This window comes from Oryza brachyantha, chromosome 1, assembly GCF_000231095.2.
Source record: "Oryza brachyantha chromosome 1, ObraRS2, whole genome shotgun sequence".
NCBI classification, from domain to species: Eukaryota; Viridiplantae; Streptophyta; class Magnoliopsida; order Poales; family Poaceae; genus Oryza; species Oryza brachyantha.
Genome location: NC_023163.2, coordinates 2,609,247 through 2,624,078, shown reverse-complemented (window position 1 = coordinate 2,624,078; position 14,832 = coordinate 2,609,247). Strand labels below are relative to the sequence as shown.

At 41.8% G+C, this 14,832-nt stretch overlaps 3 protein-coding genes across 6 annotated transcripts; all 3 read right to left on the bottom strand.

The window, feature by feature from the left end:
• Window positions 1–2,953: 2,953 nt before the first annotated feature.
• LOC102704854 lies at window positions 2,954–6,104 on the bottom strand. The gene is made up of 5 exons (XM_006645476.2): window positions 5,841–6,104; window positions 5,126–5,269; window positions 4,430–4,544; window positions 3,488–4,167; window positions 2,954–3,284 (listed from the first exon to the last, which is right to left on the bottom strand). Exons 1-5 carry the CDS (start codon window positions 6,102–6,104, stop codon window positions 3,189–3,191), a joined length of 1,299 nt encoding a protein of 432 aa, XP_006645539.1. The 3' UTR covers window positions 2,954–3,188.
• Window positions 6,105–8,106: 2,002 nt separating this feature from the next.
• On the bottom strand, window positions 8,107–9,208 carry LOC102708375 (universal stress protein PHOS32-like). Its single transcript, XM_015832846.2, has 4 exons — window positions 9,034–9,208; window positions 8,721–8,830; window positions 8,507–8,625; window positions 8,107–8,185 (listed from the first exon to the last, which is right to left on the bottom strand). Exons 1-4 carry the CDS (start codon window positions 9,206–9,208, stop codon window positions 8,107–8,109), a joined length of 483 nt encoding a protein of 160 aa, XP_015688332.1.
• LOC102708838 lies at window positions 9,204–12,868 on the bottom strand. Of its 4 annotated transcripts, none has more exons than XR_005810978.1 (9): window positions 12,498–12,868; window positions 12,164–12,244; window positions 11,606–11,814; window positions 11,373–11,420; window positions 10,594–10,821; window positions 10,048–10,125; window positions 9,693–9,934; window positions 9,419–9,602; window positions 9,204–9,330 (listed from the first exon to the last, which is right to left on the bottom strand). XR_005810978.1 is itself a non-coding variant. In XM_006643747.3 (5 exons), the coding sequence occupies exons 1-5, from the start codon at window positions 12,829–12,831 to the stop codon at window positions 10,681–10,683; spliced, it is 813 nt and encodes a 270-aa protein (XP_006643810.2). In that variant the 5' UTR covers window positions 12,832–12,868; the 3' UTR covers window positions 10,393–10,680. The 4 variants fall into 4 exon arrangements, 1 of the variants encoding a protein (XP_006643810.2); XR_005810979.1 differs by having other exon boundaries at window positions 9,475–9,602; XR_005810977.1 differs by having other exon boundaries at window positions 9,204–9,602.
• Between the last annotated feature and the right edge of the window lie 1,964 nt (window positions 12,869–14,832).

Here is a 14,832-nt window from a genome sequence, read left to right as displayed (position 1 = left end):
AGAATTTTGAGCCCATGTTTGTAACACATAAGATCTTAATAGAAGTTTTGTAAGAAACGATCCAATTTCCATAGGAACAGAGGGAAAGAAAGACTCAGAACAATAAATCTGATGCTACATAGAATCACAAATGAGGGCATTTATTTACATTAGAGACCATGGTAAGCTAGCGAGAGGAAATCTGTAAATGTTCTCTATCACTCATTCGACTAGTTCCTCTTCTTCATCAGGCACAAGTTCATCAACTGTAAAGCCTCTTCGTAGGTTGGACAAAACGCACGGATATCCTCCATGTCGCGCACTTGCTTCTTCTCTGTTAATGTATCACAGAGAGGAAGATTGAAGTGGATAAACCGTCAGGTTATGGTTTAAATTCATTTCATGAGGAACAGTTGCTTTTGTATGAAATCTTGCAAAGAATGCACCACAAATTGAATGCAAACTTACTCTTGCGGGGGCGTGGTTGCTTCTCTGTCAGTGGTTCCTGCCGAGTTGGCCTTCCTGTTGTTCCCGTTGATAACAGTGGATGAGAAAAAAAGAAAAAAAGAAGTTAAATACCCATGATTATGTCATAAGATGGATTTCAAATTTAAGTCTGATGAAACAACATTTAGTTGCTTTCCTTCCTAATCAACTGAACAAATTGAGAATGGTTTGTGGTTGATTTCTCAATGGTTGAATTAGTATAATCAGCCGTGCAAACTACAGTTCACATAAAGAGAAGAACACAGAAGAGAAATGTTATTAGGGAATGAAGTAAACCATTTCAATTAGTTTATGACATGAAGTTAAATGATTCAACGAAACAGTTTGAAGTTAAAAAGGATTTTTTTTTCTATCCATTTATTTAAAGTTAAAGTTTCATTATCTTCATTTAAAAATAGAGTTTTACTCACATCTTCTTTTTTACCTCGAGATACCGGTACCTTAAGGTACCAAATCGTTTCTGATCGTTGGATCCAACGGTACACAGAAACGATTTGATATCTCGAGATACAAAAGGAAGGGTAAGAGTAAAACTCTTAAAAATAAACAGAGATACCATATTTTTATAATAATATATCTAAAGATATCAAAATTTATAGAAACTTCGGATATCTAGATACTTTTTCAACAACAGTAGTATTTTTTTTTCTTCAAAACAAAAGCACGTATATACCGACGATGATGCATGTATCAACAACTCGGACGCCGAGGCGATGGTCGGTGTGCATCACGGCGTAGAAGCAGCGATCGAAAAATTATATATTCTTAACAATCTAAAGTGCAATGTTAATAAATAAATTTAGGTGAAAAGTGTCCAAAATTAATTTTAATTTTAAGATGGAAATTTAGATGGAAAAAATAGCGACGAGACGGCTAACCAAGATTAGAAAAATAATTAAATATGGGGTCATTCTTTGGCTTTTCTATAAGGTAAACTTGAAAACGAAAAATAATTATAAACAAAGACTTTTAATACATGTGCTTAGTAAATCTAAAACTAAAAAATAAAAAATAAACTATGGTAAAAATAACTCTAAAATCAATCCTAAATTTAAGATTAAAAATTAAAATTTTGGTTTGTATAAACAGCAGAACAGGTCCGTGATCTATAACAAATCTGTAGCACTCCTATCGGAACCATCTACGGATACGATGAGGACATGTCGTTGCAAGCACGAATCTAAGCAACGACGCGGTTCTTCTGTTTTTTTCTTTTGAAAGGCGGCATTTTCGATATTTTCCTTATAGGCCTGAAACATGACACAGTTACATCTAACAAAATGGTAATGGGTTAAGGGCAGAGTAAGGCTAAATGCGCCTAAAGACCAGTTTCGATATTTTCCTATGTTTGCAATATTGAGTCAATAGCTACTCAAATTCAATCGAGTGCTTCACGCCGTGACCGGGGCGGAGGGCGAGTTGCAAACTAAAATAATCTGTGAATAAAAATTTTATATACATGTTCTCGGTGATTTAAAAGCTAAGACTAGAAAATAAACTAAGATGAAAAATACTCCAAATTTAAATTTAAAAAATCAAATTTAACTTATAACCATGAGCATAAGAGAAAAAATTAGGACGCATATCTCTTCGAAGAATATCTAAACAAACACTTTGAATCATGGGCAAGAAAGCTTTCGGTCTCCACACAAAAAACTAAAACTCAGTCTCAGTGTTTTACGGTAAAAAAGTTAGACAATGAGAAAAAACATAATGTGAGATGTTATTAAGAGAAGTGGTGAGGTTTTAAACCCGTACTAATTAGCCCACCATTATGTGGTGCTGCCAGAAGACCCGCTGGCATTTCTCACGGTGCATTACAATTGCACGTAGATTTCCTTGAGACATGCCCAAACATCACAAAGAAAAAGGCACTAGCTCATCACAAATTCACAGGACATCATAAATCTTAATCGACCACATTTTAGAAACAAAAAACTTAACTGACCAAACAACTACAAAAGAACAGGAGAAAAGCAATGAAACACAAGCCACCGGATTGACATAAACATGTACATGGAACTCAAAATGATAATATACTCCTTATGTTTCATTTTATATGTTTTAATTCTATCTAGATTTATCCATAGATGTTTTATACGTACATTTAACTTTTTTGGCATCCATATAAATTAAAAAACATCTTATGACGTAAAATAAAGGTAATACTCCCTTCATATTTTTATGTATGATACCATTGACTTTTAAGATTATATTTGATCATTCGTCTTATTCAAAATTTATATCCAAATATGCAAAATTATAATGCATACTTAAAATTCCTATAATAATAAATCATATTATAATAAAATAATTAATAATTATATAATTTTTTTAAATAAGACGAATGAACAAACGTGGACCTAAAAGTTAACGGCGTCGTATAAAAAAAATATGAAGGTAGTACCTCGTAATCACATCACAGATCTTAAAACAGGTCTGACGCACAAAAAATCGACTGAAACGACATTGAAAAAATTGCCATTTAATATCTTCAACCATCAATCAATTGTTGGCCTGGACAGAGTCGTACATTTAGGATCAAAGGCTTAGCATCCAGGTTTACTAGAAAGTGTAAATAGGACAGATTAGACCGGCAAAAACACCCAACTTCAGCAGAACCGCCTTTCCCTCCGGGCACACAGCTCACCTTCTCTCTGCACTTTTGGATCATCACTGCATCTCCTTTCCCTTCTGGACCATCACTGGCTCACTGCATCGTGTAGCCGACGAAGATTCGCATTGACCAACGCTCGGTCTTTGCCCATCTTTTGTGAAATCTTCGGCGGCACCTTCACCTGTTGCAAAAACGACAGTACCAGTTAATTTGCATCAGAACTTAGATGATTCTTGTAGATTTCTTCATCTTAATGAAATTAGGGTGATCTGTCTTCGATCATCCCAGCAAAAAAAGGGGGAAAAAAAGGAACTTTGCTGATTCTTGAACCCACACACACAGGCTAAGCTAAACCAATCTTCAGTTACTCAGCAAGTGTCATACCGAGGGATCATACAGTCTGGAAGCATCCAAGGGCGTGACTCGTACAGTGTAGAACATGTCAAACGCCTCGAAGAGGATCCAATTGTGAGGGCTGTGGATGGGCATATTGTCCTGAACACGGATGTGCAGCTGCTGCTGCCCAGTGAAGCGATACCCATAGCACACCACGGCGTGTAGACGTGCGTCCTCCTTCGAGCTGTTGCTACTCCTCTTCTTCTTCTTTTTGGGGTCACAGCCAAGGTACACCAGCATGTCCAGCTCGCCATCGTCGTCGCTGTAGTGGCGCTTGTCGGCGTAGGATCCATCAACCCAGAGGATGCCAATGCAGGGACCGCCAGTGAAGATGAGCTGTGCTGCTCGCCGGGGCGTCAGGTTTGTCCAGGAACCCCGGAGGCTGAAGCTATCGTGGCTGTGGAGAGGCAGCTGCAGGAGGCCTCTTCTTGTGTTCGTCGTCGTGCTTGTTGCCGGCACTCCACCGGTCGTCCGGATCACAGACAGGAGGCCATCCATGCACGCCCCTTTATCCTTAACCCAAACTTGTCTCTGCTGGCAGAGTCTTCTTAGGTTCCTGGTGGAATCAGGCAATTCAAGGATGAATGTGCCTTGCCCGTGTAGGCGCTCAAACTCAAGCCTGTGTTGTGCCTCGATACAGACTGAGCATGCCACTATAGCACAAGTATCTGCATGCATGTATATCAGTATATGCATCATCATGTAGGTTAACACAGCATATGTTTATGAGCAATTTTACGATCTAACAAAAAGTACCTCGAGGTACCGGTTCCTCACGGTACCAAATCGTTTTGGATCGTTGGATCTAACGGCGTACATCCTACTTATCCAATGGTGAAAAATGATTTAATATCTCGAGATACTTTTTGTTAGACCGGAGCAAATCTTTATGTTCATTCATTTAATGGGAGTCACCAATAAGTAGCTTACCGGGGAAAATTTGAAATCTGAAAGTGCTCATGACATTCCGCCAGCTAAACTTTTCTGGCACAGCTGATGTGGGTAGTCTCCTTCTGAAACCCGCTGCAGCCCATAGAGGAAGCATCTGCATATGTGTACGCATGTTATATTAACCCAAGAAGTTCTCATACATGCCAGTGCACCTACTGAGAACCAGTGAATCAGTGATGATGAAGATGTTAAAATTCCAGCTTGAAATTATTTTGTACGTCTAGTTCTACCGTGATGTTGAGCATCAAAAATCTTGTAACTCAACAGTTCAAATTTGGATGCAGCAGGGTGCATATATACTGAAAATGCATATATAGAATAAAGTGAGCACCTTTGGTAGTTGGTACAATGCTCACTTAAACAGCAGAAAAGAAAGAAAAACTTCTAGATTCGTTGGGAAAGTAATGCAATGATCAAGTTGCTCTTATTTCCTTGACATCGATATAATGGTTCAAGAAAATGAGAGAATATATGGGGAAGAACATCTAGACAGATAATGCATTTTACATTCCCAAGTCCCAACCCATAGACTGAGAACGAACAAGATATACACGAGGTATGCATTGTTCCCCTCCATCAGAAAAGCATGGTAATTGAACTTTCAGATCTGTCCAAATTAATTCACAAGTTCCAGTAGGAACCGACAAATGTTCCTACTTGTCGAAGTGGACTTACATGGGTGCCAATGTCCCAGCAAAACCTCACAGCAGAGGCTACGAACCGACAAATGTTCCTGACAGAGGCTCTCCAGGCCTTCTTGATCAGTCCACTTGGGTGGTCAATCTTGTTTCCATTGGCGCATGTCACCACTTCAGTCCACTGTGCACAATTGATTTATGAGTAACATTGTAACAAGCATGCAATGGTTTAGTTGATCAGATGTCATGCATACATGGCTACTTGAATGAACAGTACGAACAGATTGACATGCTACCATCAAGACCATGAAAGCAAACATACAACATTTTGATGCATCGAATTAACTGTGCTGCGAAGGATTTTGCAGAATTCTGAACGGACCAGTGCAGAAAGATTCAAGAATCGTAGCTGTGGAGTGCAAACACTTGGAGTCAACTGTCTAATTAGTAATGTTGCTTGCGCATTTACAGATTGCAGACACAACTTGTTAATATCAAGCATGGAATGGATTAGCTATAAAGTTGTGATCAATCACCGGGCATATATATGCATGATTACCAGTACGAGCAGATTAACATGCAAAATTATTCCTGCGATTAATCACCAACGGGAAGCATGCAAGCAAACAAGGAATGCTTCGATGCAGAGAATTAGCTGAATCGCGAAGGATCATAGAGAAATCAAAGGGAGCCGCGCAAGAAGATCAAGAACCGCGCATTCCGGTCAAGAACGAGAAGTTTTCAAGAATTACCCCGACATGTTCTTCCCGAAGAACAACCCTCAAGGGGTCAGGGGGGACCTCCTCCCTGCGCTGCCTCATCGCGCCGGCGAAGGCCTGGCCGTGCCCCACGGCGGCGACGCCATGGGAGCACCCGGTGGTCGCGCGAGGGTCTCCGTCGAGGAGGACGGGGTGCTCGCCGCTCTGAGCGTCCAAGAGCGCCGACGCCGTCATGTGGCACCGGGCGGCGTCACCGTCGGCGGCGAGGAGGCAGCAAATGGCGTGCCCGACCACCATTGCCGACATGGAGCGCGGTTGCTCTCGACGCCGAGGTGGAAGCTGCCTGGGTTCTTGGTTTTCTTGCTGCCTCGAGGAGCAAGGAGAAGAGCGGGAAGCGCACGAGGAGCATTTGAAGAGCGAGGGCCTGTCACTGACAAGATGGGACACACAAATTGTGGGCCCCGGTTGTCAGCCTTGATGGGTAGTGGGCCGCGGCCCATCCGGACGACGACGACGACACAGGGTTTCGCCTTCCTTGACGCCGGCGATGGTGGCCACTGGCGGCGGCGACACCAGATGGTGCCCGCTTCCCATGGCCGCCGTTGACGACGGTGGCTGCGACCCCTCCCTCGCCGCCGCCATGGCGTACAGACTGAGGCCAGGGAGCAGCGCCCCGCCTTGTCCGGTTTTTCTCGAACCAGAGTGCCCCCATGGAACAGTGGGTGGTGGTGGTAGCGGTGGTGGGAGGACGAGGAGGAGGAGGCAGAGCAGGGCTGGAGGAAACCGAGAACTGAGTGTTTTCGACGATGGAGGAAATATATGGACGCCGGCCGCCGGCTGCAATTTTGATATTTTAGTTTTTTTTGAAACTTATTTTATAAATATATCTCAAAAAAACTTATTATATGAATGGATCTTTTTTACGATATAAATGTCATTAGCGCGGTCGTTGTATAGGACGATGCCAATAATATTGGTGTCGTCATTTAGCCACAATGGTTTGGAGGACAGCGCCAATGACGTTAGCATCGTCCTATACAACAACGACGTAATGACGTTGGTATGGTAAAAAATGTTTTTTTAAGAGTCTGTTTATTTTTTAAAAGAACCAAAATATTAAAATTCTAACCGGGCAGGCAGCCATACCCCTTTTCCGAGAGAGATAGGAGATGGCCACATTTCTTTCTCTTTCCCTCATATTTGATGTGTTTTCTTTACTATGCTTCGGTTATTCGACATCCTAAAACATTTGTCATGCTCACGAATGTTACTGAAATCAATGCGGCAACAAGAATATTAAGGTAACAAAAAGTATCAAATCATTAAATTTTAACTTTTTCTAGAAAGACATGGCACACATGCATGTTAGTTTACTCTGCCTTTATCGCTACCGTCTCTATTTTCTTAAATGTTGGGTGTCAGTAAACTTTTTGTCTAATCATCCACTATATGTAAAATTTTAAGTAAATATACAAAAATATTGCAGTGCATGATTAAAATAGTTGTGGTGATACAGTAAATTAAGTTGTATTGACACAATAAATGATAATAAAATAAATAAATAATGTATGTCTTTTTAATAATACGAATGATCAATTCAAACTTAATGGTGTAGAGGAAATATATTAGTTGATTAAAGGCCGCGTCTTGGAAGTGATGGCGTTTATACGTCCATAGAACTGTTCTCTTTGGTGCAAATGTTTCGAGTAACATTCTAGGTGATTATAACAAACATACGAATAAATTATAATTATTCCATCATTTCTAGGAATCCTACTAACAATTAACAGCCAAATATCCACCAGCAGATGTGTATTGGCGCATTCCGTCGTCTAAAACTGAACCGGTAGCATTCAAACCGAGACCAGAACTCACTCCAACCCCCACCCCACCCAAAAAAAAATCCTTCCGATTAATTTTTAGCCTTAATTTTGAAGTTGATTTTAGGATTTTTCATTTTTTTTGTCTTAACTTCTAGATCAATAAGAACACATATATAAACGTTTTATTCACAGGTCATTTTCCGTTTGCAAATATGCAAAGTTAAACAATCATCCACTCGGTGTGCTGAAGAAACACACATGGTTTCCGCTCTTTTATTACTACATGCATAATACTGAATGGTTACATCAGACATAAGGATAAATTTATCCAGGCACGGACGCAAGGTCGGCTGACTGACGGCCAGTGCATATCAAGCACAATTTATTCAATCTGCTAGTGTATACTATATTATAGATACTGTTGCAGTTTACTGCTTCCAATCAGAGCAGTTAACCACTGCAGGAGGCGCCAGGAGCTATCTGTTCTCCTTGACAACCGTAACTGGGCAGGTCGCATTGTTCACAACGTAGGAACTCACGCTTCCCATCAGAGCCCTGCATCAAGAAACAGACAATTAACGGCCACGTAAAAGGATAAATTCGACTGTTAGCAACATGCCAATATCATAAGGTTCGCTTCAGGGGGAAAAACAGGGTCTGGATACGGTCTGTTCAATTTCATGAGTAACCTAAAAAACTTCAGGTGTTAAAGGGCAGAATGATCTAGAGAAGAAAGAGGCAGCATGCTCAGTTCAACGCCCTAATCAGCACAGCACTGAAGTCAGTTAACTTATTAGTATCAGCATGGTCGCAAAATTCTCAAGAATACGACGGTTTTGTGTTTTGTGATCGAAATAAAACCAGGTGTTTAAATACCTCTTAAGTGTGCTTAGCCCTCTGTTTCCAACCACCAAGCAGTTGAGGGGAACCAGGTCAACTGCTTCATACAGCTTCTTTGCAGGGTCACCATAAAATATCTTTGCAAAGACTTCAACCTGCAAGGGCATAGTGAGCAATCTCAATACAAGTACCATTTCCTGGCCTTCTACAGCAATAGCAAGAATAAAATCGAAAGAAGGATAACTCGTACCCCTCTTTGATTCGACATTTCGGTCAGGATTTCTAGTGTTTCCTTATCAGGCGACACGGCATAAGTCTTGGTGATATGGGGATCTGAGAACTCTACCAGAGGGATGAGGGCTGAAATTACAGGCGGAGAACAAATTTCAGAAGCAAGCTAAGTTATAACATGGCAGAAAAGAATGCTCAAGTCCTCCCTTCATACTTACATCATTGCCAAACAACCAAGACTAGCACTAGAACTATGAATCACATGCATAACACAATGCAATGCTTTTTATGGATTTCAATTTTCAAGATATGAGAAAGAAACAGATACTCACGTGAACCACTCTGTTCCCACAGATGAACTGCGCCTTGCTCATTCTGGTAGGAACTGTTGACATGTATAAGTATGAGCTGATCACCGCTCCTGGTAAGATTGGTTGACGCCCATCGCAGAGCTGCTTTGCTGCATGAAGAGAAGTCCACAGCAACTCCAATCTTCCTCCCACCCATCTATCTGTACACGACACAAACAGGTTCTGTTCCCTAACTAGTATACCTAGGAAATACAATGAAGTTTCAGCTATGGTGTGCAGTTATTGGTCAGATCCTTAAATAGATATCAGGACCTGCAACTGAAAATACCAAGATAACCTACTTCAGTAAAAAAAAAAAGGAATAAAGGGAGGAGAGGGAGGCAAGAATGAACTTGTCTTGCCCTACGTTTTCTAAAATTCCATTCCCATTGTTGAACCAATCATCCTCCCTTGTCGCTTTACCTGATTCTGTAGCATCACTTTGTTTCCCAGGAAACATCCTACACCTGACTGCAGCTTCCCATGAAGCAGATGAGTACCAAAGCACGCACGAGATCAAGATCATGATGCCAAGCAAAAGGAGTGAGGTTCTGAAAAGGAAATGTATTCCATCTTTCATCCACTGACACTGTGGTCACAGATTCTAGTTCATCAGATTACTGAAGAAAAAGAACCATCACCTGCAAGCCATGGCCCGAAGGTAGTGGGCAAGGGAACATTCGTGATTGATACTGATCTTGACCAAAAGAAGGAGCATCTCAAAAGCCATATAAGAGACAAAATGAAATGCTTCCTATACATATGAAGGACAATGGCAATGGATTGAATATCTGGTTGCCATATTATTGGCATAAAAATTGGCAGTAGGCTATAATTCTCACAAGCTGAACAAAGAGAATAAGATTGGTGATGGAGGCACACCCTGTCCACCATAACATGATATTAATGTTATTCAAGATAAACCCATAACTATGTGCATAGTTATAGAAGCAACAGTGAAATCAGAGAAGCAACTGCAGAGAAACTAAACGCAACCTGTCTATAGATCCAGTATGCCGTCGGCAATGAACTGCAGCCGTTCTCAGCTTAATTCATTTTTCCAAGAGCATCAACCTATAGTTAACAGTTAACACTTCAATCTCAGATTAACTCATGCATCCAAGAAACAATTCATTTAGCTTTTTGAGGGAAAAAGTGAAATGGCATATTTGCAAACAAAAAATAATTTATGAATAAAACTTCTATATACGTGTTTTTAGCGATGTAAATCAAAGGCTGAAAAATAAACTACAACGAAAAGAACCTCCAAAATCAACTCTAAATTTAAGATTGAAAATTCAAAATTTTGCTTATAAGTACAAGCAGAAACGAAAAGATGAGGTTGTAAGATATTTCAAATGAACTTATGAAGTCAGACGTGGAAACAGTTCCAGTACACCCCCTTGAGAGTGACCAGGTTTTGATAGGATGGTATTTATATCCATATGAAAATATATTTTATAATTACATTGAACACCATTTCTTTGAAAGTATCTAGTGCCATTGTTACCTAATGAAACTGCATAGACTCTAAGAACCTACCGTCAATAAGAAATTATTGAAATATTCCGACTTATGTACACTAGTAAGACCCATTCCTCAGAATATGTGATTCTCTGCCAACCCCTCTCACTTCCCATATGAGGAACGATAGATCCACCAGCTGCCCAGAATTCCAATGACATGCAGTACTTTTCTGTCTGCTGTTTCAACTGTTCCAATGGAGAAGAACTTGTAATCTTTAGCATCAACTTTCCTTGTAAGCACAGCCTGCATAAAATTGCACAGCATTAAGTCAGCAATTAATCACACAAAAGAGCACGTTGCACGAATAAAGTAAGAAGATGAAAATTGTTGTTTTGTTGGGAATATGTCAGACCAAATAAAACATCACCACTATTTTCACTTAGTAAATCCAAATTCAAATACACACAAAAAAAAAGTGGGTTCACTAAGATACTGATTTTTTTCTACCTAATATTCAGTAAAGATTTGAATTGCACCTTTATTTACCTAAAAGAGCATAGGTGTATTGCTCTACCATGAAAGCAAGCTGCAAGAATACAGCTCAAGAGAAACAAATAGAATCTGACGTTTACATTATATTATTTCAGCCATTTTGAATTTACATTTATTATTAACATAATTTAAATTGGTGCAGAGTCACAACAACAGCATGTGACATTTTTGTCATCTCACCAACACTTTGGGGCTGGATGAGACTTCATGAGTCATGACATGTAAACAATGTAAAAAGGTAATATGAGTGAGAATGTGAGATAATAAATTAGATAATATGAAAAAAGCAAGCAAAACTTCACCTCCTCTGTCCATGATGCAGGATGTTGATGCGTCTCTCCATGACGAATCTGAAGCATTTTTAATCTGTGTTAGTCCACCAGAATAATTACAATACACCTTGGGAGTTAAGAATGTTGAGCAGCATAACTAAATCTGACAAGTTGGTAGTGTGCTACAATATTTAAATGGTAGCACCATAAATTCGTAATTGTAAATGTGCTTCCTTGTGAAATAAAATAATCATTTGACTAACCTCCTGAAGAAACAAGTATATTGAATACGGGTTGGGTGTTGAACTATAGAGAATAAGCAATATGTTGATGAGAAGACCTAGTGGATTCTGCCAACCAAGTGCGATCAAAGCAATCACACCAACAGGCAGCTGATATTTCCTGATCAAGGGGCATAATTTGGTAATCTGATGTTTTGCTGAGGGCCTGACGATATCTTCTGATGGTTGTTCTGCAACAGAAAAAATAAAGAAAGAAAAAACATTGACATTTGAATTTTGTTTGATGCTACACCAAGAAGAAAAGAAAAACAGTTATCAAAGGCTACAAGTAAGTCCATCACAAACAAATTATAGGACCCTATGAACTAATATTAATAATCAAAATCCAGATCTCACTCCACAATAGATGCCCAATTCCGAGATAGTACCCATCTTCTAGGTGAAAAGAAATGCTCTTGTCTGGTTTCATTAACATGTACTGGCTACTTTCATACTTTTCAATGTTTTTCTATGGTTCTCCCTATGAAGCAAAACTCTAAAACTCTTTTACGTATCTGGTTCCCGGTGGCAGAAAATTACCATCAGCATATGCAATCTTCTGTGAACAAAGCGTCGCAACAAAGGCGGATCCTGTCCCAAGTCCCTTTAGCAGCTTGTGACCTAAACAGGATACATAAACATCAGTAAAAGTTTGCACTGTAGGGTAAAGCATCTCCACCAAACATAAAATTTGCAGAAAGTGAGTAAGATCGCTAATTAGCACAATATTTACGGAATGTGAGTAAAATCGCTAATATAGCTTACTTAACACAATTAAGAGTGACTCGAAGCACTTTTTTTTATCTACAATGTTGATTCGATGAACACAACCCATTTGAGGCAACTCAACCGTACCAGGCGACACTACGATTACCTGATAGCTGCGGGTAGAATCCACGAGCCATCCTCCCCGCGAGTAAACCTCCATAGCTGGGGACACCAGCTCGAAACGCCGTGCCCGAGCATCGCGACGAAACGCTCTGCGCCCCATTCCTCCCAGCAGCCGACGGGACCCCGAACGCGCCCGCGCGCCTGGCCATCGGCGACAGGAACAGCCCGAACACGCGAAACTCACCGGCGGGGTTTGCCGCGGGTGGAGCGGCGGAGAAGGCGCGCGCGGGGGCGGTGAGGCGAGGGGAGGCTGCTAAGCCGGCGCCCCGACGGGGATACTCCGCGGTCGCCTCCTTCGCCAGCCGCCTCCACGCCATCGTCGCCGCCTTCGCCTCTCCCTCTCTCTCGTCTCGTCCTCTTCTGCAACGGAGAAGACGAACGGAGAAGAGCTCGCAAAGCCCACATGTAATTGCCTTAAAAGCCCATAAGTATTTGGGCCTTAAAAGCCCAGTGTATGGATAAGTAATATGGGCCTTATAAGCCCATAAGTAATTTGGGCCGGACGGTTCATGTGTCTATCAGTGCTTCACTAGGTTGGATCTAGCTGCCGCTGGGTGCTGCCGGCGCGGCCGCCGGATCTCCGACGAGCCCCGCGGCGGAGACCGCGGCCTCTTCTTGTTCCTGGTGATACTCCAATCCCTCCGACGGGCGTGGCTTTCCTTTCTTGGCAGCAGGTATCAGTTGGAGAGGTTCTTGGCCTCCCGGCTCAGTTCTGCTTTGATGATCTCGATCTCTTATCTTCTCCTCTTTGATGATCCGCGTTGCCCTCCTGCTCCTGCCGCTAGATTACTGTGAGCAATCGCAACATTTTTTTGTAAATTCGCTCCAGTGAGGTTCCAGATTTGCAGTAGCTCCGTGCCTCTGTCAGTGTCACGCAGAATTGTTCAGACTGAGCTTTCTGAAAGCAAAGCGTCGATGATGATCTGTGATGCGTCACTTTTGCAGCAGCGAGATATTCCAAGCCCGGACGAGCGGCAATGATCTAGCGCATCCGAATGCAACCGCTGCTGATGATGCTGTCTCCTCAGCTCACTGTACCTTCTAGCACTGATGTGTTTATGCACACGGTCCGCCCCGATCAATCTGCAATGCATTTTAATCTCTCGAGAGGATATCCGCTTCGGCTCCTTCCGCATGAAATGAAATTATGCAAATAGTTGTGAAATTTTTCAAAAGGAAAATGGCTAACGGGCCATTTGTCATCAGGCACTTTTGCTGACATGCCACGTGGGCAATCGCCAGCGTGGCTGCCACATAAGCTATCCACGTCAGTGCCACGTTTGCTTGGGTGCGCATGAAGGTGAAATTCTCCTGGCATAGTGATGCTGTGCTGCATTCCTGTCTGGTCCCTAGCTGTCTGGGTATTCCTGAAGCAGCTTCACCTGTTTGCTACGTGCCTCCTCTGTTGTTCTTTCATGGCTTATTCCACGTACACCAGCACCGCGACGCATTTTGCTCGCACGGTTGGCTGCAGTGCAAGATTTTGTAATGTTGTGGTGGTGCTACCTCAGGAGAAGAAGGGGGAAAAAAAGATGAACAGAAATGGCCGTGGATTCTTCAAACTGACAGTGATAGTTTTCAGACTTTCAGGTCCATCTCGAGTGGTTTGTGTTGTCGTTGGCACCAACTGCCCTGGTTTGAATGGTGAAAATGAAGCGGAGTTACAGTGATCTGAAGAAATCAATGGTGTGGTCTTCACTTCTGAATTCGGAGGCAAGAACAAGAACAGGGTGCCACCGACAGTCCCAAGATCACTGTGGCACGGGTCTATTGGCGTTGGCGACACTGAAGATTGCTCCAGTTGTGTTCATGGTCCATGCCAATCGGATCGAGGTGCTACGTTTCTTCCAAATCTACTCGAGCTGCACCAAGTGGCGATTGTTAGGATACAAGGAGAGATTTATGAGGGTGGTGAGTGTTCTTTGCTGTTCATCTCGAGAGCCATTACTCTGAATCCTTGCACTGCAGTTGGTCACTTCACTGTTACAACTGTCCGCCTTCAAGAAAGCCTGTGCAAGTAAAAGAGCAGGGACTGGAGCACTGGTCCTTGATCATGAGATCGCTGATGCCATCAGAGTAGTGAGATCTCTACTGAACTGATTAGATATCTGCATTCAATTCTATCAAATCTTATGCAGGCTGTCGAAACAAATGCAGCACACTGTTGCCACTGAATCGGTTACCACACTGGTCCTTGATCTCGTCTTCTGACCATTGGATCACCACATTAATCTCACCTTCTGGCTATTGGATCTTCCCTTCCCTTGTTTGAATTCAAACTGTACGGTATCTTCGTTCAAAAAGAATTCAAACTGTAC